This window comes from Balearica regulorum, chromosome 19 (genome assembly GCF_011004875.1).
Source record: "Balearica regulorum gibbericeps isolate bBalReg1 chromosome 19, bBalReg1.pri, whole genome shotgun sequence".
NCBI classification, from domain to species: domain Eukaryota; kingdom Metazoa; phylum Chordata; class Aves; order Gruiformes; family Gruidae; genus Balearica; species Balearica regulorum.
This window is the reverse complement of record NC_046202.1, coordinates 7,849,830-7,876,878: the sequence shown is the minus strand read 5'-3', so window position 1 is coordinate 7,876,878 and position 27,049 is coordinate 7,849,830. Positions and strand designations below refer to the sequence as shown.

Sequence of the window (27,049 nt, the reverse complement as noted above, 5' to 3'; positions counted from 1 at the left end):
GCAGCTCCAGTGCAGGGGTTGGAGCTCTGTAGTTTTGACCTCTATGAGCACTGAGAGGAGACCAAAGTCAAACTCCCTCCTCCACCCCAGGCCCTGCAGCCAGCTCCAAGGAAGACAGGGAGGCATTGCCAGGATTAGCTACTCAACCCACACCGTGCTTTCTGTCACAGTCCTCTGACGAGGACAAGTCACCAGTTACCACGCGTGGGCTTCAGACAGTGCTGAGGCCTCTCCACCTAGCACCACTGGTGTCATTGCAAGCAGCAGTACCTACCACACGGGATGCCCAAGGAAACATGCTCCTCAGGCATCGCTGTGGTTTTCACAGCACCCCAGCGAACAGGCCACTGGGCAAACTGGAGTCACTTCACTGTCCTCTCACCTCATCGGCAGGAGAGCCCTTCACCTCTTCCAGGTACTTCTTCACCACTGCTTCTGGCTCGGTTGGTGTCGCTGCACAAGGAGAGAGATAAGAAAAAGAGAGGAGAAGAAATCAGGCACGCTGTGAGGTATGACGGGCATGTGCAGGGTGAGCTAGAGAGAAGGGAGACAAGCAAGTCACTGGCCAGGACACCAAGGAGAAAGATTAGGGTTAGAGGGGGAGAAGAGGCTGCTCCAACTGATCCCTACAGGCCCCACAAGGGCGTTGCTATCAGAAATGACTGCTGCTAGGATCATGATGGGAGAACCCATGGGCACACTTTGGTGCCCTGTGCCGTACACCCAGGGGTCCGCCCGTAGCTGTGGTGCTCCAGTTCTCCCCACGTACCCCAAGCAATGTCAGCCAGGTCCCAGCTGGACTTTCTTTGTGCACACCAGAGGCCAGCTAGGATCAAACTCAACCTAAGGATGCTGTGGTCTCGCTAGGATAGAGGATTACATCATCTGTGGTGTCAAAGGAGAAAAGGCATTCCCACATGGCCCCAGCTGACGTGGGACCTTTTCACACCCTGCAGCTGGCACCTGCTAAGGACAGACCCAGCAATACCCTGAGCTTCAGGCCCTGTTTCAAGAAACAAACTTCGCATCCTTAGCGCAAAACAGCAGCCTTTCTCTCAGACTTCCACATACTCAAATCCAGCAAGACACAGCCAAGTCACAGGGTATATAAACCAAACCAGCTTTATAACAAGAACCCTATTTGCAGCACACGACACTGACCTATTCACATTTTCCTAAATATAGTCCCTGCTCCGCAGACACGGGCACCCAAGCAGCCCACCAGCATCAGCAGCTTGGTCCCCTCGGAGGCGTTATGGGATTAAGCAACAAACATCACGCAAAACTCAGAGCAAGTTAATGCCGAGAACATCAGCAGTCACCTCAACTCCCAGCCCATCCTTTCGGAGCTGCCCAGCAAGGCTTGGCTTAAGCCAGCAAGCATCGCACACCTCTGCATGGTGCCCAGCCCCGGGCGAGAGGAGATGAGCTCCTTACCCGTCATCAGGCCCGTCACGGAGTCTGCCAGGCTCTTCCACCAGGCTAGGAAAGGAAACATTTGCACAAGTGACGTTATGACTCCACCTGGCAGGAGGCAAAAGAGAGACCTGTCACTTGGCTCGGGGAGGAACCTCGCCCTTTCCTTCCCAAATCTACTTCTGGAACAGATCACGGGAAAGCAGTGCTGTGAAGAATGGGCTGGCAAAGGCGTAGGTCTTCCTTCTCTGTTCTCCATCCCAGCTTGCCAAGGCAGTTTCAGGAGCAAAGGAAATGCCAGCAGCAGCCAGGCAGGCCACAAGCATCCATGCCCAACACCCCAGGGCCTCGCAAGGAGCTGTACTCCAACACTGCCCCAAAGAGCTTTGATCTCAAGCTTGTTTCTAAGGCACTGTAGGACATCAACTGTGCTTCAGCACAGACAGTACTGCTACTCCAAGCTGCCACGTTCTCAGGTGGATGCAGAGCACTGCCACGTGCAACTGCCAGGCATGAGAGGTGTGGGTGTACCTGCACAACACGCATCTTCAGCTCTCCCCATCCGCTTCGGGGCTTTCAAGGAAGATGGAGTGCCTCTGCGATTGAAAAAGCTGTGCATGAAGAGACAACAGCCACACTGGAGCCAGCACCAAGCTGTTCTGCCACCCCAAAAAGCACTTGCTGTCACCAGTAAGAAGGGGTGGGTGCTATTTTCCGGATAATTACTTTTCATGGTAGAGGCAAACATGGTGAAGCAGAAAGGGAGGACTGCTCATATGCCACAGGTGTCATTAAACGTGCAAAGACCTGGATGGCACAGATCTGTATCCCTGGAACGCCAGCTCTGCAAGCAGCTAGCGCTATGGGGGCCCCTCGACAGAGAGCGCAAGGTCACCCTGCCGCACAGGCAGCTGGGCGAGATGCAACCAGGGAAGAAACGCCTTTTCACTGCAGACAAGCTAGCTCGGGGCAACAGAAGAGAGTGAGGCAGAGCGCTAATGTGGGTGGAAAATTGTTTAGCTGAGGAAGACTGATGAACTGGGAGTTGGACTCTCCTAAATGAAAACACAGTCATTAAGATGAGTTATTTTCATAAGGGGATTCCTGGCCATCCTGAAACACATGATTTCTGGCAGTGGTAGCAGGAGGAAGGGATGACTGAGCACACAGAGCAAGAGAAGGAGCTCATGAAATGAAGGGATGCTCCCTCTGCATGCCAGTGCCAGGAAGGAGGAGAGATGCCCAACTTCTCAGGCAGAGTAGGGCTGCAAGGATCACCCTCTGGAGACTCTTAGCCAGGAAGGTGCTAACAGGATAAAATAAGCATTAAGCCAAAGAGTAATAGAAGCACGTGTTTTCCACTTAAGAGGATGCAAAAATCCCCTGGAAAAAGCATTTCCAAGAACTGCCACAAGAAGAGCAAGAAACAAACAGGAGCCTGGGCAAGCCCCAGCCTTCCAGCTCTCAGGCCAAGAGCTCAGTAGTGCTGGGAGCTGCTGAGAGCACTCAGTAGTGCTGGGAGCTGCTCTAAGGCCTCATCACCAGACCCACGGGGAACACAGCTCCTTGCCTCTTCCAAAGGTGAGAAACAGGTCCAGAAATCCTTTCTGCTGGGACCTTGCTTGTATGCAGCAGATCAAGAGCTGCCAGCCAGGAATGAGTCGCAAGGGGATGATCAGTCCCCTCTTTTGGAAGTGACCTTCCTCGTCTCCTCTGGCTGCGGGCTGGAGAAAGCAATGCCAAAAAGATGCGCAGACGAGGTGATGAAGACAGCGAGGGAAGCGAGCAAAGGGTGTGTGACAGCAGCAGCAACGCCTGCCCAGTACGTGGCAGAATGCTCCAGCTCGCTTGCTCCCACCTGCACAGCAGATCTGAGCAACTTTGGAGCAATTCACCTTGTTCAGGACGGTGGAGGACGCTCCTTCCCTGCAGCCCCTGCTGTGCATTTCTCTTGCTGTTGACTTTCCTTCCTCTGTAGCAGCTCAGAGAAACAAAGAGATGACTTGTCCAAGAACTGGTCAGGCTTATTCAAATCACATCAATGAAAGGAGACAAAAATCCTGGTGCAGAACTGGGTAAGAGTGCGGATCAGAAAGCGCCTGTGAAGCCTGTGGGGTACAGCAGGGACTTCAGGCAAAGCAAGTGGCATTACAGCACCTCACCAGTTGGCGTTAGGATGGAGCTGGGGGCAATCAGACAGGCAGAAGAGGGGCATGCAGCCCTCAGCCATCCTTAGGAAACCTACACCTGATGGGTTTGTATTGCGGCATCTCTGATCTGTTCCTGTCACTTTGCTGTGATAATGCTCTGAAGCATTTAGATCCACCAAGGTTGTCTGGAAAAAGGGCTGGGAGCTCGGATGCTTTAGAAATCTGTCCCCAGCTGCAAGTGCTTGAATGTCCAGTCTCAAGGAAGCCTTTTGATGCAGAGAACTTGGTTTCAGCAAGAGAAGCAAAGCCCACACAGCCTTCCTTGCCTCCAAAAAGAGGTTCTTCCTTGGGCAGACCAGCACATCTGGCAGTCCATGTCCCAGCAGCAGAGGGGGAGCCAGAAGGTGGCTAGGAGGCACAGCACCCACCACGGCACGAGCCACATATGCTTCAGCACAGGAATCACTTCCTTTCTGGACCATTTGTTCCATAAAAGTGTTTGCCTCCAAATCTTTGTTCTAGCCATCCCTTGGGATCATCAAAGCCTGTTCAGTCCCCAGAGTTTTCAGCATTCAATAGTGGATTGAAAATGCAATAGCAGAATTGACCAATGCTGTTTATCACCAGCTGGCCTAATGCTGTGCTATTGATTTATCTGAGATGTGAAGGAATGTTTACCATTCTTTCACTTACAAAGAGAGGAATAACGATTTTTTTTTTTAATGCTTCCCCTTCCTCCCTGTAGATAGCAAGGGCTTTCCATGGGCAACATTAAACAGATGTGTTTTGAATCCTTGCTTGGCAACCAAATGCTTGCAGCAGTAACATACCTCCTTCTGTATCCCAAAATGAGCCATATGGTTAGCAGCAGACTTTTTTTTGATACCCTATGCAGGCCAGACACAGGTTGTTTCTAGTTATTGTCATGGACAGTCACCCAACTCTGAACACCTCTGCCCTCTGTTCCCTGGACTTGCAAAGGCTGGACCTACTGGCCTCAAACCCCAAGAGGGCTGTCCAGACATCAGAAAGGTGAGAGGAGATTTGGTGTTAAAACCGGGTTTCTCCACATTTCACATTTCAGCAGGCTAACCAAGAGACCAGGCTGCTCTGGTCGTGACAAAGCACCCCTGTTATTGCAGCCCCTCTCCTTTAGCAGATGGTCCCCCACGGGAACAGCAAGCTCCCCTGACTCCGATGGGCTCCCTGGTCCCTCCCATCCCATAGGCACGGTCCGCAGTCCCAGCTGCAGATGGATGGACATACAGGGAGCAGAGTCAGCCGGGATTATGCCCCTCGCCTAGCCAGATTCCATCCTGCTCATCAGGGAAGGACAAGAATGCTCATCTCCTCTCCATCCGTACTGCAGCACTCTGCAAGGCACTGCCCATCCCAGAGGGGACATACAGGGAAAACTCCAAGCCGTTGGAAAAGCAGATGGTGATCCCATCAGCCGAGAGGGTAACAAGGCAGGGGAGCCCTGCGGCAGCCGGCTCCACTCCTGAGCAGCAGAAAGTGCCTGGGGAAAGCCAGACAAGCTGCTCTCCTCCCTCCCGGACAGCCGGCGGGGTGTCAGCCCACCCCGAGCGTGCAGCCGGAGGCGTTGGTGCAAGGCAGCGGCTGCAGCAGCCCGCGGAAGCGCAGTGCCGTGCCGGCCGGTGGGAAGGCAGCGCCGAGCCATCGGGACGGCAGACGCTGCCAGGCTGTGTGCCAGCACCGACAGCACAGTGCCTGCCCGGAGACCACGGCTTCCCCGAGACCTGCAGCACCCACAGCGCAGCACTCGTCTGCACCAGAGACATCATTGCCAAAACAGCAACAATGTTAATGAGTCCTGACTAATTAGCGCCTTTGTTTAACATAACCCAGCTATTTGCCGAGTTGGCTGCAATTCTATCAATGTCGCCTCAACCTGCGTGGGGCCAAGGCTTGCAGCAGCAGGAGGGAGCGAGAAGGGGCTCGCAGGGGTACGCTGCACCCACCGCCACCTATTTTGGTATGTGTGCTGTATTCAGCACACTGACGGCCACCTCCTGGATGCACAGCTCTTGCTAGAGCTCTCCGTGATGGAAAAACCTGGAGGGGTGTGGGAGGGGAAAGGGCACGTGATGCAGAAATTCAGGGCACAAAACAGGTCCATCTCTGCCTGTTGGCAGCTTCAGGGTCTGTAAAGGGAAAGAGAACAGTCTGGCCAAAAGTCAGGCTCAGTACTTTCACTGCAGGGCAATGTTCCTAAGCCTGGCGGGGTGCTGTACAAACACAGCTTGTTCCTAGAAGGGACTGAACACCCTCTTCATCCCGGGAATCATGCATCCTGCAGGACTGGCATCCCTGCCCCCAGCAAAGGGGATCTTGCTTTCTAAAGCAAGAGGGGGGATTTTAGCAAACTAAAACAGAGCAAGGCACCCCTTCTCACAGGTTGGAAAGGGCAGAGCTGGCAAAGCGTCTCCTCTGCAGCATGTCCTGAGCAGGACGAGGATAGCTGGGACAAATCCTGCCGTGTCAGATGGGAGAAGGAGCTGCTTGGTGCCCCTGCCACCGACACTGTCCCATCCCTCCTGCTCATGTCCCCTCTCTGCTCCTCCGGTGTCTGCTCCGCAGGCCGGAGGTGTCCCGGTCCCAGCAGGTGGCATTGGTGAGCTGGCAGGGAGGTGGCAGCCCTGCCCCAGCACACCCAGCCTCTGGCCAAGCTGCGGCCGCCTGTGCTCCCGGGTGCTGCACCAAATGCTGACGAACCAGCACGTCACTGAGGAAGAGGCCTTGCTGATGGGGTGTGTAACACCCAGCACGGCTACAGCCACCCCTCTGCTCCCCCGGCGGGTCCCTAACACGGTGTGTGCTGCTCTGGCCCCCCAGCCCACACCCCATCCTCCCCAGCCACCCCGCTTCATGCCCTGCGTTGCTGCTCTCCCCACCCTGCTCAGCCGTTGCAAGACACATCCTCCTACTAACATCACACTCCTGCAAGCATCTTGGTCGCTTCCACCTGCATCTCCTCCACACTGAGGAGGGGCTGGGTGCTGCGAGCATGCTGCTACCAACAGACACCACCGAGAAGCTGGCAGTCAGCTGCACTGCAGAGGAGCAGGGCTGTGCGTTTGTGTCCACAGCTTGCCCTAAATACAGCTAGTTTCATGTCATCAACCAGCAGCAGGTGACCAACACCAATGGCAGGGCTGACCCTCAGTTTTTCAGGCTCCTCCAGCAACAGGAGCAATGCAATGCCTCTGCAGGAGGGCCTGGCCTCTCCACAGCTCTGTTTCGGCACTGTTTCCAGGGTGTCCCCACCATCCAGCCCTCATCCTCGGCTGCGGAGGGCTGCGCGGATGCCGCCCGTGCCGGGAGTGAAGTGCCAGGAGCCAGCGTTACCCTGCCGCCTTGCCAGCTGGCTCTGCAGAGCGAGATCCTCATCCAGCCTCTCTGCCACCCACCTCCACTGGGCTCTTCTCCTTCACCTCCCATTTTCCTTCGCTCCTCCCGTTCTTCACTGCTTTTCCTTTCGCCCCTGCTTTCTCCTCCCCCTCTATCACACATCCTACTCCACATTTGCTCTCTCCCTCCTTCTCACCGTTTGCATCTCCTCCTCCCAGCTCCCTCCATAATGCATTTCCACATGATACCTCCCCTTGCATTTAATTTCTATTTTCCTTCTACCACTCTTCCTGCCTCCTTTGGACAGGTTTGGACCTCACTTCCCCATCAAGTCTCCTCACTGCACACACCGACTCCAAAGAGAGAGACCCTGGCACCAACAAACTCCCCAAGACAGCCAGATGCCTCTTCCCCTCAACCTCAGGGCTCTTCCCTCTTTCTTAACGCAAGCATCCTCATGTTGAACAGCCACCCACCTCTTGTCCCCCTTTTGCTTATCTGAAGGGGGAAGCACCTTGGGTTTGGTGGTGGTTGGCCACCCCAGGACACCTGTGCCAGGGTTGGCAAACAACCTCTACAGCTACAACAGGCTGGATTCACACCTACCCCCGCAGAGTCCCAGGGCTGCTACACACAGATGGGACCCAGGCTCTAAGCTGGGAGCCCACAGACTGCAAGGGTGAGGGATGCCAGTGAGATATGGAGAAGTGAAGGCAGTGGCTCGGGTTGGCAGGAGAGCTGGGGTAACCCAGCCCTTCCTGCCAGGACATGTCCACCTGAGAGAGTTCCGCTCCACTCCCTTCCACCCCAGACAGAGGTGGCAATTTGACCTTGAAAGCCCTGTATGACTCAGGGCCCTGCTTGTCTGGAAGATCCTTCTCATGACTCAACCGTGACAGGCATGGCTCACAAGCAGACCTTCTCTTGAGAGCACCTATAGATTAAATGCTCTCCTTGATGGTCCCTCAGCTCCCAGACTCGTCCCACCAATGAGTCAGAGAAGGTCCTGGGTACACGGACGCCCAGGGCTCCCCAAGAGGGTGTAGCAGGTTCATGGGGGAGGCCGCAGAAGTCTCTGACATGCAGAGAACTGGGCTGCTCCAGCTTTAATGACTGGTGGAAACAAGCAGAGCTACCATAGGATGGGGTCTGCTTCATCATCTCATTTTACAGTCTGTCAGAGACCGTGCAGGCAAGAGGAGATATGCCCTGCTTCTCCCCTTGGTGGGACGATCATCAGTCAAATCAGAAGAGCCAAGAGGGTGGGGGGAGAGACAAGAGGAAAGGAGGGAGGCAGAACAAGTGCAGAGAGATAAAGAGAAGGAGATGGAAGCAAATATCAGAGTTTGAGCAGGAACTACCTTTCTTGGATACTTTCCTCCCCTCCTTAACTGAGCTGTGTTTTTTAGTGGCTTTATGGGTGCTGGCAGCTTGCGGCACACAGGTGAGGTGCACGGGGAGTCCAGCGGCTGACATCAGAATAGCCGTCATGCCTACAGCGGGTACGAGATCAACATGCAGGAAGGAAACAACGGGGAAACACATTCATTAAAAAAAAACTTTAACCTTTCAAAGAAAATTAAAAGAGATAAAACAAAACCCAAGCCCTTGATTCAGAGGACGTAAAACATATGAGAGGCAACGAGGTTGGAGTCAGCACAAGGACAGGATCCAGAGGCTTTCAGAGGGAGGAGCCCAGGCAGCAAATTACAGCAGGGAAATAGGGGCACAAGTCTCACCCGTGACCCTCTGAGCTGGTGTGTGAACAGAACCTTCCTCTTCACCTTGGCTTTAGGGCTCCTTGGTCTGCTGTGGTGCAAAGTCCTCCCGCTCACAGAGCCCTGGAAGCAGCCCTGACCCTGGGGGCCTGAAGGACGAGGGGCATCACCTGTAACCCCTAAAGGTCCTGCTCAGCTACTCCCCCCTAAAGCTACGTGTTTCAAAGGCACCGCACCAAACCGATCCCCAGAGCGCAGCTTTACTGCCTTCAGACACCGTGGCAGTGCTGGGCTGCCCGAGGGCTGGGGCTGCCCCACTCAGTCCCCTGCCAGACGAGCCCTGTATGACCCACGCTGGCAGCTCTCCGTTCACCCCACACCATCCCCTCCTTGGCACCCCAGTTTTTCCTAGCACCCCCAGCTGCAACGCAATTCTCACCCTCCCCCATCCCAGCCAGCTGTATTCATGGGATGCAGTTTGTTAAAGCTAATGAATCATTAAAAAGGACAGCCGTTCCCTGAAGGTAAAAATGGCACACAGAGCTACAGGACTGATCATGCTGATCTAATATGATGTTTGCCTGTGAAATAGAGGCCGGTTACAAGTTATAACATTTCTAAGGTAGCATATTGCTGTTCAACTTTACATTCAAGAAAACACCTGCCTTTGCTTTCCCAGGAAGTGACTTCCCACCTGCAACAGACGTCGGTAGAACTAAAAAGAAATGCTTATGGTTGCAAACCAACAGCAGACAACCTAAAAGCCAGCGTTTCCCCAAAAGTTACCTCTGACAGTAGAGCATGCAAAACCACATCCTAACGCTATGAAAATTCTTGCCAGCATCCTGTAATTCACAGCCAAAGCTGAGATTTCTAAGGATTTTCTTTTTTTCAAGCTTCTATTCAGCCAGGTTGGGAAAGGAAGATATAAGAACACATTTGTTCAGGACAAAAATGAGGTACTTGCCCACACATGATGAAAACTGAGTTATGACAGGAAGCATCAGCCAGCTTTGTGTGCAAGTGGTAAGACTATTTTCTGCCTCAAACACGCAAGTAGTCAAGAACCCGTGCCTTTGTGACTAGAAATCCCCTGCGCGCAGCCTGTGTCAATGCCCCACGAGCAGAACTACGCCCACGCAGTGCCGACTGCATTTTGCACCTCCTTCACGTAAGGTCCAAGTACATTAAATATTCCAGAACCTTGACACACAAAGTTGGACGCTTTTACTAAAGCTTTCTCATCTAAGGACCAAAACAGACAGAAGGGGTTTCACAAGACGGTGAGGGGTGCACAGATGGATGAAGTCATTTCCCCAGGGTTCCCCAAGAACCTTTGCCAGTGCTGCTCTGGCCAGAAGACCGGGCTGCCCAATGCACGGTGAGACCACGTGCTTCCAGATGGGAATAGGTACCCGCAAACCAGGCAGCTGTGGATCACCCTCATTAGGTACCATCATTGTTGATCTAATCTGAGGTGTAGCCCCCCACTTCCCAGGAGCTGGGGGGCCAGAGGAAGATCTTCAAAGTATACAAGCACTGAGTTAGTCCCCTCACCCCACTGAGGGCACCGGGCTGTTCCCAGCAGGTACAGCCGAGGAGAGCCCCCGATGTCGGGACAAGCCAGCAGGCCTCTCACAACACCGGATCCAGAAATTTCACAATTAGAATTACTTCCTTTAAGTCTTGAACTAAAGGCCACAAGACTATTGTGTGCTCTCAACCCCAGTCTAAGCCAGCAGTCCTTCACTACTGCCAGGGAGCCTCAAGGAAGAGCTTAAATGTTCACATAACAAGAGCTACTTGCTTTTGAATGAGTGAGTACAACTGAACACCCAATGCCCAGCAACAGCATCAAAGCTGATGCCTGTATGCACACCAGGCAGGTGCTTTCCCCCTTTCAGCAGGTTAAAGGACAGTGGGAGGTATTTCCAGAGAAGCAGTACCAACTCGTGATTAAAGAACCCAGAGGAACAATGTTCTTGAGAAACAGGCAAGATGCTGGACCTTCCCATGGCTGGGTGAGATCATGGCAATCTGACCCCACTGAGGCTGCGAAATGCAATTCCCCAGAATTGGTGCAGAAAAGGAAACAGTAAAGTTTCCTTTTTTCCTTCTCCAAAAAAAATCTGCTTCTAAGTGGTGCAATCACACTGACTGCAGAGACTGACATTTGAAAAGCAAGTCCAAAGACTAACAGGGATTATCACCACCTACGCACAGCTGACTGATAGGCAAATGCAAAATTAATGCTTTCTTCTTAAGAGATCAATACCATCTTGCTAACATTAACATGCAGAGCCCATTTAAAAAAAAACCCAAGAACACGACAGAAGCAGAGGCTGAACAACTGACTTCAGACTCTTGATGTTGGAGGACAAAATGTTGCCTTCAAAAATCAGACCAAGTGAAGAGCACGAGCTACAGAACCTCAGCTGAGTTCAGTTACCCCCTAACACAGCCCCTCTCTATAATAACATGTCCAAAACTGCCTGCCAGCGTCATGAATCATCACAAGGAAAATAAACATCTATTCCAGGAACTTTCGCTTTCGTTATATGAGCTGCAAATGCATCTACAACTCCACGCAGACATACAGCACAGGGTAAACGTGGGCCCAGCAGAACTACCCCAACCAAATGTTCTCTCTGTGGACAATCTTAACCTGACCAAGAAAAGGTAATTTTCCACTTTTACCTTCTGCTGCCTTTGAAGAGACACGCAGTGAATCATCTTCCGCAGATTCAAATCAAGAGAGCATTCAGAAAGGGGATGTTCTGGTGTTACACTGCTCTTCTGGCTCATCTCAAAACCCAGCAGCAATGCTTCCTTTAAATCTCTAATACAATACTGGAAATCTCAGCATGTAACAATCCTCCCACAAGTTTGGTGACAAAAGTCCCCACTAAGAGATCTCCTGCGATCCAAGCCTAACGTGGGAGTGTGTGTTCATACAAAGCGCCACAACAATACACAGACGCACATCATATCTGCAGATCGATTCTCCAATTCTGACCTGTTGACACAGCAATTTCAAGTCAAACTCGTTGTGGAGTTAAGTCAGGAGCACATTTGGCCCTGGACAAATTCCCACTCGGAGACACAAGGGCCAAGCTGCAACAATAAGCTTGCCCGGACCAAGGCTGTTTTGAACACCCATGAGTTCCTGCAAGAGTTCCTGCTGCTCATTAGCTGCCCCAGGAGCTTGAAAAATATTATTTAATATGTTCACGCTTTCCATTGGCCACTGGGTTTCTTCCCTGCAAGGGCTGCAGGAGGGAAGAGACAGAAAGCTTTGCAAAGCATCCTTTGGTATCTGATCCGATCCTGTGAACGCATGCAATAACCATATGCAGAGAACTGCCTATTTTCTCTTACTCAAAGCATCTATTTGGCCAGAAGTACGTTACTGAATCCTTGGGGTAAAATTATTTTCACTGAAGCTATGACAACATCCACCGGCTTTTCCTCAGCCTGCCATGTAAATAAGGGTCTTTTGTAATACCCTGCGCAGAAGCTGAGCATGGGAAAAACACCTTACGTAATGTAACGAGCATTGACCACACGCTTGCTCACGTACCCTTCAGTCACCGGCTCCGACTACTCATCTGTATTTGCACAGACCTCACGCTGGTATGTCTTTGGTTCCAGTCCTGGATTTAAGCAGGTAGAGGGGGAAAGGGCAACGCTTACCTTCAAATAATGTGAGAGCTCAGAAAAGCATTGCTAATTTGTACAATTACATGCACCAGCAAATTACGGTTAGTATGTTCCCAAATGCCCCAGCTCTAGGAATCATGCAAATGAGAAACACTCGGTTTCATTTAACAAAAAGCTCGTTTCCAGCCTTCATCTTAAAAACAGTTTTAGAAGGGCTTTCATATGACCACCTAGTCCACTCCCCAGCCCCAAGGCACACCAGCTAAAGTCCATTATTCCCAAGAGAAGTTAGTCCAGCTGATCCTTAAACACCAACACTGAGGCTCAACAGTTTGCTTAGACCTCTGTCCTGGAATTTCACCATACTAACCAAATACTCAGGGGAGGGGAAAAGCTTAGAAGACAAGTTTCCACATGCACCTTAAAGTATTAAAATAGCAGAATGCAAGGAAAAAGAAATATGGTTGGTTTCAGGGGTTTTTTTTTGTACAAAACATGGTTTTAAAGTCAGCTTTGTGATTTCTGGGATCCCAAGTGGTGCTTTTAGAAGATGTGGGGTTGACAGCGTTACAAATTCCTCACTCAAGTCCCCAGGCACTCATCACACAAACAAAACCCAGCTTCTTATTCAGGCCCGCAGGATCCCCCATCTCCTGTTTATCCACCAGAGGTTCCCTCTGCATCCAAGAGATGCACCTGCAGCATTTCTCAACATCACCCACAAGATCCAGGGGGTTTATCTCTTCAAACGAGAGCCAAAGCTGCTGAGAGGCACCTCGGGATGGAGACCAAGGGTTGTGAGACTTCTGGACATGCTTCCCAGAATAAAACCGCCTCCAGTTCCCATCTGAAACTGGCCTCTCCCCCATCCATCACAGAGCCTTTGGGTCCCAAGCTTTTCCACCCCTGATGCTGAAGAAAGCAGTCATGCAGCAGAGACCGGAGGAACAAAAGGGACCCAGCCTATGTGTTAGAGAATAATCTGAATAATAAGTAACTCAAACACCATCTGCAGGATTTTAAATATGAACAAAATACCACTTCCCAGAAGAGGTTCCAGAAACAGAGCGCAAAGCGTAGAGGGGAAGAAGGTATCCCTGAAGACCCAGCCAATTAACGTTTCGATAAAATTTGGCCTTTTTACCAGAACTCCACTGCTTGCTTTTTACCAGAAATATTCCCAGAGATTTATTTTCCTTTCGTTTGCTAATTAACTTGTCTAGATTTTTCCTCTGCTTCTATGTGATTTTAAGGACAGACTCAAATTCAGATTTTTCTCCTCCCTGCACCTCTGAGGTCTGTCACACTTTGCAGAAGGCAGCACAGCACCGATCAAAGCCGTGTCCTATGAAACCCTAGATCTGACGGAGACGCTGGCCCCAGGGAGCTGCTTCTGCAACTTAGCGTGCCTCTTGCTAGCTGCCTCGTGGAGAGGTAAAGACTATTAAAATGAATAATTATTCCCTCTTTTGCAACCCCAGCCTCCAACAACAGAGGTATCAATTACATGCTTAACCTTTCCATTTTATTTTATTAAATGGTGGTAAATGGCTTATTCTACTGAGCTCTCCTGCAGCCTTTTATATCTAAAGGTGGCACTACAAGGTATAAATGGATCATGAGTATTCACCTCTTTCAAATTAACAGTGGATGACTTGCACATGTAGTATGAGATCACAGTTAACATTAACACAGCCTGGAATTCACCAGGGCTCTTCAGTTCTTTGCTGTATTTACCTTTATGTGATTAAACACCTAATTACACAGTCAGTGCTAATAGCCAGGGGATGAAATTCAGAGCTTTTATAAGCAAGAAGAGTCATTCTGCTCAGGTCATCCACCTAGACGAGGTCTGAGCTTGACTTTACACCTCATTTCCACAAAGACTGATTTGCTAATGGAGAGACAGATGGCTGCATGCTGTCAGAGGACACTCAGTCTTTACACAGTGCTCATTTGGCTACAGAGACATGCAAGGCACAGTTTTCACGATGGTGATAACATTAGATGAGTGAAAACATCAATCCTGGGGTCATTTTTAGGCAGGGTAAAGCCCGATGCTTGGGAAGAGATCAAGCACCATCGCCTTTCCTGGAATTTTCTCTAAGGCTGAAAACATAATTGTCTCCACTTGCTCTAGAGCAAATTTCAGTGTTCAAGGAGCTAATAACTTCAACAAACCATGCATGGACAACAGCCAGAGGAAGGAGAGGGTTAATAGATATTCTGTAGTGTCTGAAATGGGTACAGAAAAACCCAGAAAATACCAAATGATACGATTTCAAGTGCACAGTTGGTGTCAGTACAAAGACGACATTTGCTCTCGGCAGAACACCCGTCTCCCCAGGCACCACCACACCAGCATCCCGCAGTTTGGCACCGGCTGAGTCAAAACAGAGCAAACGCGCCGATGATTTTTGGCATGGAAACGCTCCCACTGAAAGCTGCAAGCGTGAGTTGTCATTTTCAAGGCAACGCCATTTCATGTTTAACAGGCAAATCTACTCTGAAAAGGAGCATTGAAAACTGGCACTTTCATCCCTCCCAGACACACTCCTCGGGTATATTTGGTATTGTATTCACAGGTTTGGATGATAACAAGCAAACCTGTATTCTGCTGCCACAGAAAACAATGTCTGATTCAACTTCTGTCCCCTCTTTTCCCCAAGACATGGCATCACAATCATTTTTTTTAAGCTAAAGACCACCTGAGGTTTTGTAATAAAACCACATTAAAAAAACCCCACATTAAAAACCACACACTATCTCACACCACTCTTCCCCTTTGACTTTAAGTAGCAAGTCACTCAGCTCGCACTGAGCTTGATCCACGCGTTCCCCCCCCCCCAGCTACTTGCTCATCCACACCTACGGGGAGAAGGTGAATACCCAACCCTCAAATAAACCCACTCATTTTGAGAGCCTCAGGACCAGCACTGATGAGAAAAACAGTTATTAAGGTTTGACCATCCCATTCTCCCCCAAATTTGCCCTCTTCGCCTTTCTGAAAAGTCATTAAGCCTAAACCCCTAAATGCCAGTGACATTTCAGGCTCTTCCTAAAAACTAACAAAGGAAAGTAAGTGCCATAGAACAGTAAACCGCTTGCTCACGTAACCTAGGGACAGAGTGGGTAAAGCAGAGCAGGATCCTTACCTGCCAGGGCCTGGTTCACCTTGCTGGGTTTGGGCATCTTGACTGTCAGGTTTGGGGCGCTGGAGAGAGAAAAGAAAAATGGACAAGTTCAACAGCACAAATCAATCATTAACAAACCAGAGATAATTCAGCAGTGTACGGCGCCCTGAATATAAGAACAGGGATTAATTGCTCGGATGAGCCCCACCTGGCACCCCCACCCATGAACCCTTTTGCCCACTGGTCCAGCAGCTACATTTAAGGAGCCCAGTCCTTATCAGAGCTATCTTGCAGGTTTACTTATCTCCAAGGTGGACCTCAGATCTATTCTGTAGGTAGCTGTCTCCAGTCCCATCTCATCCTGGCTGGATACTGGGCCTCACTCATCCTGTTCTGTTGCTGGGGTCTGTTGGTGGACCCTGTTTCAACTCCCTGCTCTGATCCTGTGGGACATCCCTGTTGTTGCTGCTCTACCACAGAGCTTCTTGTGAGCAGCTGACCTGCACTACAACAGACTGCTGCACCAGCAGGTCCATGGCATAAGCACGCAGCCAGGAACCGCTGGGATGCGGCAAAATTCATCTTAAACCTTCCAGGTGACATGATTTCCAGACAGAGCAACACTGCTCACCAAGGCCTGAACCCCCATGCTGTATGAGAAGTTGCAGCTGTACAGATCAAAGGAAGCAAGCGTTATCTCCCCCCACCGCTTTCCAGATGGGGAAACTGAGGCAGAGAAGGGCGAAGAAAAGCACTCGGACACACACAGCTGTGGCCCTGGGTTGAACAGAATCAAGCCTTGGCTCTCCCTGTGTAACCGTGGGATAGGGGCCGTGAAACAGAAACTATAGAATGATTAGTTTGGAATAATTGGTTTGTAACCAAGGTAATAGGTAAGGAAGCTAACTGACCATGGCAATGTACAATGCTGCTACGTTCCATGTACACTCCCTACCCAATCAGACAATAGGCCCCGGGATATTAATCTTATGAAGTTGTTATGGACAGATGCATCCACAACAACGATACTGCGCATGCCCGTAAGAGGGTTATCCAGCAGACACGGGTATGTGACCACCGATGACCACCAGAGACCCCTTGAGGACCACTGACCCAAATCACTGAGCATATGTGACTGGGAGGAGAATATGGAAATGAATTCCAAGAAATTATTATCATAGGACTGCCTTTTCTGAGAAAAACTATGAATATGTATATTTCGATTCTATATAACTTGTGCGTTGGTAATCACCTGGCACGCACGTTGGGTGGAGCTATCCCCCGTGCGTCCAGCGCTGCAATAAAGAATGCCTGCCTTTTAACACTACATTGGTGTTACGAGGTTTATTCCCGGATTTCGGTGACACCTGTGCATCCATTGGGTTACTGCAAGATGTGGGAACAAGGGAGGAGAGGTTGAAGGAGACTTAGAAGAGTTTGGCACCCACCTTCCTTTGGCAATCAAGAGGATTTGGACACCAAACATTCCCTTCAGGTTCCTAACCTACTTGTTTTGGCAGTGTGGGAAAATAACAGAAGATTGGAGAGGAGGATTATAAACACACTCAAGTGACCTGCAGCTGGGATGTAGAAAAACACATAGATCATACTAATTGTTGTTTAGCCTCGTGCATTGGGCAAGTAGAACATCTGTGTTTAGATAACATAGGCCTGTGACAGACTTAGAGGCACCCTATCGAACATGCTTGAGATTCCTGCCCTGCTACAGGAACGATCAAAGCACAGTGGCAAGCTATGCCTGCGCAAATCCCTGAAATACAGGCGAAAACAGCAGGTTTGGTGATGCTCTACCATGGACCGAGCATCCCCGCTTGTGTGCCTCTGCCCGGCTGCTGCTTCGGGGATCCCCCGGTTGGCGAGGGAATGAAAACAGGTTTTTCACTTTGCATTTCACCTGTGGTTTTGTGGTTGCTCCTGAGTCCTGCCTGTGCCAGCTCACACAGACAGTGTTTCCCAGCACCGGCAGCTGCACCCCAGGCTAGCTTGGGATACGTGGGCAAACAGGGTCATGCGTTTAGCTGACAGGAGGAGTTAGGAAGGAAATGATGAGCAGCAGCATGAAAGCTGATGAGGGGTCACTAGAGGAGAACGCAAGCTAGATTCACATGAGCAAAGCAGAAACATTTGAAATCCAACATCCTGGCATAGAGAAGCCCCCCATGGACTTTGTCTCAGGCGACACACATGCCTCTGATAGATGCAGCATCAGCCGCAGCTAATACACAGTGCGTTCAGACAGCCATCACAAAGGACTCCCCGAAACACACAAAATAATAGCAAATCCAGCAGGTTCTTAGGAGTTCACAGAGCAGACTAAGGTGGTCAAGTGCCCAAATGCCAGCCACTATGTAGGGAGGGAACCGCATTCTCTCCAGCTGGGATGCAAAACCTGCCACTGTGCCCAAAATAGCATCACAGACAGCAGTCCCTCTCTTCAGCCTTGCTACAATCTTTGTCCACATTTCCATGACAATGACCAGAGCTGAAGAGATTCGAGAACGACACATGGCTGTCTTCCATCCTCACCACGGGGATGCATTCCCCCCCCACCTCCTACCTGCCGCAGTTTAAGATAGGCTCCCGCAGGCACGCTGAGCTCCCTGAAGAAACCCCTGGGCAGGACCCAGGGCTTTGGCGCTGCGCTGACAGCCTGGTGAAGTGAGACCAGCTCTTCCAGACCCTTAAAAAGCTCTCCAGACTGCAGGCTTCCCTTCTGTCTTTTAAAGACTGTATTTCCCCCCGCCACTACCCCCAGTTTTGCAATGTCTTCAAATGATGCAATGGATTGTTCTCACTGCAGCCCAATTCAAACCAACCAAATACAGTAGAAATCTTCCTCTCCATTTTAAAGAGCTTGAATCAGATGCCATGACTCCTCTTTATGAATTTTTTCTTTCCTGATTCAGCCTCTTCAACACAGCTCTGTCTCAGGTATTTCCCTCCTCCTCCTCTATCTCACCCCTTTGCTTCATTTCTGCTCCTACGATCCCCTTCAGATGATGGCTAGTGGCAGGGCTGCTCCCTCTCCAGCTGCAGACAAGGAGGGTATTTGAAGACCAGGTAATGAAAAGGAACTTGAGAGACCTGGTCCCAAAAATCAGAGATGCATTGGACCTCTCTTTTCCCCTCCTCCAACTAAGCAGCCAAGAAGACAACACAGTGCCTCGTCACCCCCTCCACCCCACTGGTGACCCTGCATGTGACTGATACCGAAGAGCTTCTGCTTCATCATCACACCATGAAGCGCAGCAGCCACCTTGGGTGCTTTCACTTCCCCGTAGAAGGTAAAAAATACAACAGAGCACAAAGATGAACCTTCTGCTCTGCCAAGAAAGCAGATGGGCAGCGGGGGATCCTTCCAGAGGGCTGAAGCACAGGGTCATCACACCTGAGACTGAAGAAAGCAAACTCAGAGCTGCTCTGGGAAGGGGATCACTGGTAACCATGCTTTGAGAACACCGGCAGAGAAATCCTTCATGTTCTTCCCTACATTGCAAGGCTCAAGTCCAAGTCACCCAGGAACTAGAGCTTCTACAAAGTGAGAAGAGCCCTTGAGATTTGCAGAGGGAAATGGATAAGCAATTGATGCATTTGCAAGCAATCAGATTTTGGAAGCTGCGAGTGCACTGCAGATAATTTACCATCCATCAGCCAGGGCACAGTTGCTGATCAGCTGCGCTCCTGGTGTAAAGGCAAAGTGTGTCAGCTTTGACTGCTGGAGGCTTTAAGCCAACTGATGTGATGATGGAGAAGCCAAACCCTTATTTCACACGGGCTAAACACACACACATTCAGTTAGTGGCATCTCAGCTAACAACGTCGTAGGACGTGCTGACCCATTCACTTGACACCATGTGAACATACCGGCAGGGCTGCCACGCACTGATTTCTTTTACATCTGCAGAAAGCACAGACATAAGGCTGATGAAATCAAGGAAATCTGCACTGCTTTGAGGTACCTCTGCCACAACACTGCCTGGGTACATTTGCACCCACGGTGAGTGGGAGGAAGTGTTGCCATGCCAAAAAGGGTGCAGAAACGCTACTCGGAGCCTGCTCTGGGTCTGAAGTGGGGTGTTCTGGAGGAGCAAGGGGAAGAGATAAGCAGTTGTAGTAGAACACGGGCTGTGCCTTGACTCCGAGAGCAGGCTCACCAGCAGCATGAACAGACATAGTTAGTCTACCAGCTCAGACTCGAGCTACTCCAGTATCACCATACCAGCGCTGGCTTCTTGGGAGAGGGCCAGAGCCAAGCTGGGGTGAGGTCCTGCTGATTTACTCAAGCCAGGCTCAGTTAGGAGAAAACTTGATGCAGGCAAGCTGGTGGGGGTCTTGGGTAAGGGAGATCTGGAGAGCATCAGTGCAGGAGCAAGCACTGCAGTACGCAGAGATGAGAGGGATCCTCTGAGACACCTGCTCCTGCTGCCCACAGGAGAGATTTCTAACCAGTCAGTGCCTTTGCCTCCAAGCCAAACGTTCAGGCTGTGCTTGCAACACCTGAAAGTCAATGCCTGAATTCTCTGAATGTTTCCTGGTATCGATTCCTCCTCCTCCCCGGTCCAATTTTGTCCTGCCATTCGCTGCAGATCCTGCTCTGCCGCTGCTCTGTATGCTGGAGGTGACCGAGTGCAACAGGGGTTACCAGGTTGTGAAGAAAGGGATGCAAAATAAGACGCTGTCCTCAAAGATTCAGCAAGAAGTTCCTGATAAGATTTCCCATCGCTGGTTCTCAGGCAATCTGCTACGGGGGCAGACTGATATTTCAGTATGACAAAACCACTCGCTTCTCCAGAATTTCAAGATACTGCAACACCAGTGAGACAGCAAAGCACAAGATCAGAGGGGAAGTGTGGCATCCGCTGCCATTTTAAACACTGGGTGGCCAGGTTTGACTGAACACCGCCTAAGCCGCACATACACAATATCCTAACGGAGCGGAAGTGGGGAAGTCTGTGGCAACTCACCCTCTCCACCTGATACAACCCGTTGTTCCTTCCCCTCTCCCCGCACACCAGCCAGCAGGCCACATACTCTGTATCATGGCATCTTTGTAGCCCTCTAGACAAGAGTCAACACTTCTCCTCCCAGATCAGGGCTGCATCCACATTAACACCAAGTGTTACCACAACACCCAAAGGTCTAACCCCCTTCCCAGGTGTACGATGACACTAACGACCAGGCAACAGTTTCTCCCCTTTCTTTTCAAGAAGATGCCAAAACCCAGACCGACTTCCTCTAAAGAACCTTTTTGTGTGCTGCGTGCAGCCACGTGGATCCATGGGTTTGCTCCTGGCATCAAGCAGAGGAGATTCCCCTGCTCCCACTTGGGAAGAGCAACGGCGGCAGAACTTCACTGGCTAACAGAGGGCTGCAGGACAAATCACAATGGGCTCAGCGGAACCAGCAGAACCCCTCCTTACCACCCGAGGAACTTGTGGGTATGCCTACGGATAAAGCTGAAAGATGCAAAGGAGGGGAGAGAAAAGGCCCTGCCCAGTTCAGGTCCCTTGGTTACACCTCCTGACCCTACAAAGCACTGACCGTGGGTTGTTCCCCGTGGGAGATTTGAGGGTGCAGCACCAGACCCTTCTTAGGGACACCACAATACTGCAAGCATCCTTCCCCAGTCCCCGAGACCCCCCGTTCCTCACACTTTTAAACAAAATCCTCCCCCTGAGCTGCCTGCTTTATTTGCAGGCACAACCTAGACCAGCACTCAGAGGAGCCAGCAGAGCCACAGTGGGGATTTGCCTGGCTGGGGCACTAATTAATCTATCCCCCAGAAGATTGCTTCCTGCAGCTTTACTTGCTCATATTACAAGTGGGGCACTCCTTACTGCGTTTCAGGAGTGCCCTTCTCTGTAATTAGCCAGCACGGTGGGAAGAACAGGGTTGCTCTTGCCCCAGGGATGGATGCTTTCCCCATGCAGGGTGGGAAGGACCATGCCAGGAGGTGGCTGGAGATGACCCCTGCTTCACAGATCTGGTTAACGGCACTGACAGAACGACACGACCCTTGCCATGGCATGCTCCATCTGCAGATTTCAGTGCTGTCTGCGGGAGAGGCCAGGTTCATTAACTGTGTTTAATACACGGGAGGAAACTAATGCACCAAGAAGCAAAATAACTTGCCCACATGTATTTAATAGGCTAGCAGCAGAGCCAAGGATATTAGCATCTATTTAAGCCTTGGCACTCCCTTCTGTGTTTTCCAGCGACTTTGACCCTCTTGAGAGCATGGGGAAATTAAACCTGCATTTTGAAGTGCCTGAGCTCCACCCTCTCTCACACCAGCATCTGCAGCGAGCAGGAAATATATTTAATCACCGTCAATGCCACAAAAGCCCCGGCATGCCTGTGCTACGGGCTATTCCTGCCTGCCTGTTAGAAATAACTGCCACAACCACACAGGGAGTTCAGCAGCTTTCCAGGATGAACTACACCTCTTTCTCAGCCCTGCAGGAGAGATGTTTGCTTCAGTGCTGCCATTTTTAGCTGCGTTCCCTAAAGAAACCGGGTGTATACAACCACACCATCTTTCAGTCTATCCCTAATAGCTTTTCAGCCCTTCTGCCAGTTGCAGCTTAGCTCTAAGAGGCAGGAGCCAGGTCATCCCTGCAAGCTTAGTGAAGATAAGCAGTTTTGTAAAAGCAAGTAATCCGCCAGGGCTGCTTTGGAGCCAAAGGCTGCGAGGTGAACACAACACAACCTTTATTAGACAGCAGAGGATCCACTGTGGCCCACTGCTCCCTTCCCTTTGGCCTCTGAGCACAGGCCAGCACAGGAATTGCACGTCACAGCTAAGAGGAATGAGGAATGCTGCGCACTGCATGCAGACAGAAAACCCTTGGCGGGCTAATTAGTGCAGGATAATTAGCGCTTCGTCTTCGCCACCACAAAGGCCCCACTATTTGGTGATGCAGGAGGAGATGGGGCAGCAACTGTGAGGGAAGAAGATCTAACCGGCATGCCAGGCCAAGTCCAGCCGAGAGGGGAAGGTTGGGAACCTAGGGGATAAAATAACGCCAGAATGTTCTGGGCTTAGGAATTAAATGAAACACATTGTTAGAGTTTGCTACTCAGGTTTCCCCTAATTCACAGAAATGAGATTATTTTCTGCTGGAACATGGGTTTCACAAGCCTGAGACTGTAACCCCAGCCAGGAGCAATTACACCCACTCAGCAGCATTTCCAACTCAAACCCAGCACGGGGGGGACAGGGAAAAGCCATCTCGAGCTGTCAGCTGGTGCTGAAAAAGTCCCTTCCACAGACGGCACTATACTGGAAGACAGAGATTGCCCCCCTGCGTGCATTCGTCTGTCTGGTAGGGAGGAAGGAGAGTGCCCCTGGCAAAACTAATCCCAAAGGACTGGAGATCCAGACATCGTCTGTCATCCATGAAGAGCCACCAATGCACATCATTGTCGTGCCCTTCTCCAGGGTCCGTTTGGGTGAACCCCCAGCTGCTGCCTCCCTCCAGGCTCAGCGCACGGCCATGGGCTGGATCTGCGATCCACACATGCTCCTGCATGGCGGTATGGAAAACAGAGGCTTCCACAGATACATCTAGTGGAAAGCACCAGTGTTAATGAACAGAAAGGGAGTTGTAGTGATAAAGGCAGCTCCTAACGTCCTGCCAGCAAAATCATCTCCTGGACACAGCACACTCGTGTTCAGGACACACTCGCATGCCAGCAGGGACAGACAGACGGCAGCCAGGAGAGCGGGGACCAAAGCTCACAGCTCAGGGTGCAGGGTTTGCACAGAGGGTGCCTGTCACACAAGTCTGCCAGCACTCACATGCTCCCTTCCAAGCATTAGAAGAGCTGCCACCTTCCCCTCGTGGCGTGTTCTGCTGTCCCCAGAAAAGATTTAACTGTACAATCCCTGTGCACCCCCAGAAAGGCTGGCTTGGCATGGGATTATTGCCAAGATACCAGCCACCTCACCCCACCATGAACAGCTGAGCTGCAAACCAGGTTGCCACTGCCAGACCTTGACCAGCCATGGCATTGCTCGTCCACAGCCAACGCTGCCACCAGCACCGCAGCAGTCCCAGTGCTCCAGGAGGGCTCTGCCCTCTGCTGCTGTCCCCAGGCTGGCCGTTGTGGAGGGGACCAGATGCTCCTGCCACAAAAGCCACTTTCAGCAGTGCCTGAGAAGGGACAGAGCTGGAGCGGGGAGTGTGGGGGCATATGCCAGCCCTAGAGGGCTGTTGCATTAACCCAGCACAAGCTCTGCCAGCACTTGCCTGTTGGAAGGTTTAACCAGTCACCGAGAGCTGCCCACTGTCCCGGCAGCTCCTGGGACGCAGCCCGGCAGGCTGCCACAACAGTGTCCTCCCCAGTGCCCTGGCTGGGCACCTCCAGGTCTCTTCCTGGCTGTCCCTCTACTCCCAGTCAGCATCACCCGGGCCATGGGCTCAGTTCCAGGCAAGGAGCCCGTGCCACCCCTCCCACCCTCCCTCCTTTCAGGACAGCCTGTCCCCCCCATCAGTGACATACAACATACCCAGACCCTGATCGGCTCCAGAGAGGCTTGAGGGACAACTGCTGCAGCATTTGGCTCTTCGTTTTTAATCTTTCCACCCTGAGAGTCACTTTGCAAATCACGCTGAGGCTCTGGGGAAGGACGGGGGCTCCAGGCAGCCCGGCAGCCCCAGGCACTGACCAGCGGCTCCTGCGAGGAGGAATTTGGCAGCTTCTTCAAGAGACAGCAAGAGCCTTACTGGGGGCTCCTGCAGGCAGTGCTGAGGTCTGATTTTTAGCCCTATTTGAAGGTGAATGGAACAGAGAACTATTGCAGATGCTTAAGATGCCACGAAAAATCACCAGGTGCAAAGAAAGCACCAGAAAAAGACCGTGAGAAAGAAGAACAGGATGCGGGAAGTCATTTTACTCAGATGACCCCGAAGAGGGAAAGTCCTGATACGACACTAAGGAAAATATCTGAAGATTCACCATCTTACTTAAAATACAAACAAAATGCAAAATAAACCTCAACCCCCTGTGCCTCATGAAATTAGCAGAATGTGCTTTCAACACCCTCCTAGATCTCTTATCTCTGTATTCAGTCGGGGTAGCTTGGACAGGTAAATCAGCCCTGGCAAGTTGCCCTTTAGTTTCTCAGGTGCTCACACAGCGGTTCAGCACCTGGATTATTTACGGTGAAATGCATATACTGCTCTGTACACTTCCCGCCGTTTGCAAACAGAGGGAGCAGTCAGACAGCCCTTGCTTGGTCCTCAGTTTAACGCTCACAGATACTCGGTGCGAGTACTATCAGAGAGGCCACAAAGACCTCTGCTAGCAAAGACTCGCGCACAGAAAGAGTTAAGACCTTGAAAGCCGATTAGCGGCAGTCGGGCTTGGTTTGGGCACCCAGGCTTCACAGAGGTCATCCTACAAGAAGGCGGAGGGAAGTACCCCACTTTGCAAGGGTGACACTGATCTCCCCCAGCCCCAAAATCCCCACTGGAGCCCAGTGCCGCAGCCCCGCTCCAGCCCACGGGGGATAACCGACCGCAGCTTGGCCCAGCAGCCCACGCTGTGGAGAGGCACCGAGCTGTCAGAGCACAAGACTCTGCTTTTCATTTAGCTGGCAACAGCCGAAAGGCCTGAAGGGAAGTGAAGCCCTTCCTCCCACACCGGTAAGGTGCAAACACAGCCCTCCTTCGGCTCCAGCTGCTCGCCAATGGGAGCTGAAATCCTGTGCTGCCAGATGCACACCAGTTTCAGCCCTGTCAGAGAAGGGCTGCGGTGAAAATGGATCAGCAGTCAGCACAGGTGACCCCTTCATACAAGCTGGAGCATTTGGGGGGGTGACAGCTCAAAGAACCAAGGAAAGGCAGACCTCAGCTAGCACCACAACAACTGCTCGTCCTTCCTTCAAAGTAACTGGCGTCCTCCAGACAGCCAGAGCCCACCCTGAGGACCAAGTCAGGAGAGGGTCACTGAAGAAAGATGAAGGCACAGGACATGGCAAAACCCTCACAAGGTGAGGCTTAGCTGGATTTTAAATCATTCGCAGTCCTGCTCGTGCTTCCAGTCCTCCAACATCTCAATAGCAATGCCCTACAGCACCTCAACACGTGCAAAGTGAACCTCTTCTGCGATTATCCAGTGGCATCTCTGCTCTGCATCAGTATTTAGCCTGATGAATAACCTGGACACCATTCAAATTGCTAGGGTCACCCCACTGATTTCAGATACAAAGGGATCAATATGGTTCAAGGTATAAAAGGAAAGGGAAAGTAAATTACTGATTTGGTTTTCTAAACATCTTCACAGTGGATTTAAAAAACCCTTGATCAAATCTATGTCTTAGGGTTGCTGGTTTTGGGGTTTTTTTCCCCCCCCTGCTTCTTCACCTTAAAAATGTCCGACATGGACTTCCTGATTTTGTCAGAGAATTCACAAGGTCTCATCCACATAGAGCAAGACCTGTGGTCCCTCCTTGAAGGAGAAGAGTTTTGAACACAGAGCAGTTTTCCACTCTATGTTCACTGCACATTTTGAAATAAATAAGGGCATTCACAAGTCCCCTTTTCATTCACTCAGTCCCCCTAAAAGTTGTTTTTAAGTGTAATCCGAAATACCGCCAATCACTTAATTTTCTCAAACCTGCAGAATCTCAACCTGACTGCTTTCTCCAGTGTTCATGGAGACTAGTAGACAGGGACTGTATTTCAAGTGTGAGAAAAGAAGGGGAAAGCAGAGGAGAAGCCTTTTCATCCACTGCACTGGGCACAACGGCACAAACCTCTCGCTCCTTCTAGGGAGAACACCCTTGTGAAGTCCTCTGGGACAGAGAGACTCTTAGATAATGAAGCCCTGTGCACAGCAGGTCTCTTGGACACACGCACAGTATTTAAAGGTGAATTAGAGTCTGTACCTGACTCCGTTAGATGCAGACAGTCCTGTGCTGGTGGCCCCAGCTTGAGGCAAGGCCCAGGTGCTTTGTGCATTGAGTCTCGATGTTGACCTTGCTCCAGACAAAGCTGGTTTGTTATAGGGCACGAAGCTGGAAGAACTTACTGACGCTGTCCTACCGGAAACCTGATGAGTAGTGGAAGAGTTGGGAAAGTTTATCATGGAGTGGCGGTAGCGCGTGGTGATGGGACCAGTCCCGCTGTTTAACCAGCACTGCTGGCAAGAACAAGCCGGCCCTGCGTGAAGGGGTGCCGGGGAGGCCGTCACCGGGTATGGGGCATCCAAGCGCCTCTGAACGCTGCGGCGGAATCTCGTGGTCTTGTTGGTCTGGACTTGAGCCACAAAGTCAACTTCGTAGTTGTAGCCCAAGGGTCCGAGATCTACTCGCTGGTGGTTTGTGGCACGGGCTTGCTCCAGAAACACGCAGACATTCATCTCATATGGGGACCACCCGCCTTCGTCGTTCTGCCACTCCCAAACAATGCCCTGACCGGCAGCGGAGTCCCCAGGGAAGAGGTGCCTGCGGACAGCCCGCATCGTCCCTGTGTGGGGAAAGGAGGGGGAAATAAATAGTATCATTTTGTGAGCAGAGAATTAAGGGGGATGTTGTCTCAGGGACTTGTTTCTGCAGAGATCTGCGGTGTCT

At 51.2% G+C, this 27,049-nt stretch overlaps 1 protein-coding gene across 4 annotated transcripts in view; it reads right to left on the bottom strand.

The window, feature by feature from the left end:
• DTX2 (deltex E3 ubiquitin ligase 2) overlaps positions 1-27,049 on the bottom strand; it is a 39,639-nt gene that overhangs the window by 2,408 nt on the left and 10,182 nt on the right. Inside the window, exons 3-7 of one of the 4 annotated variants that reach the window (XM_075771281.1) lie at positions 26,366-26,945; positions 15,472-15,530; positions 8,300-8,431; positions 1,438-1,524; positions 383-453 (exon numbers count right to left, since the gene is read on the bottom strand). In XM_075771281.1, the coding sequence (XP_075627396.1) occupies positions 383-453; positions 1,438-1,524; positions 8,300-8,431; positions 15,472-15,530; positions 26,366-26,945 (929 nt within the window). The remainder of the gene's footprint in view (positions 1-382; positions 454-1,437; positions 1,525-8,299; positions 8,432-15,471; positions 15,531-26,365; positions 26,946-27,049) is intronic. The other 3 variants (XM_075771282.1, XM_075771284.1, XM_075771285.1) reach the window with 3 other exon arrangements.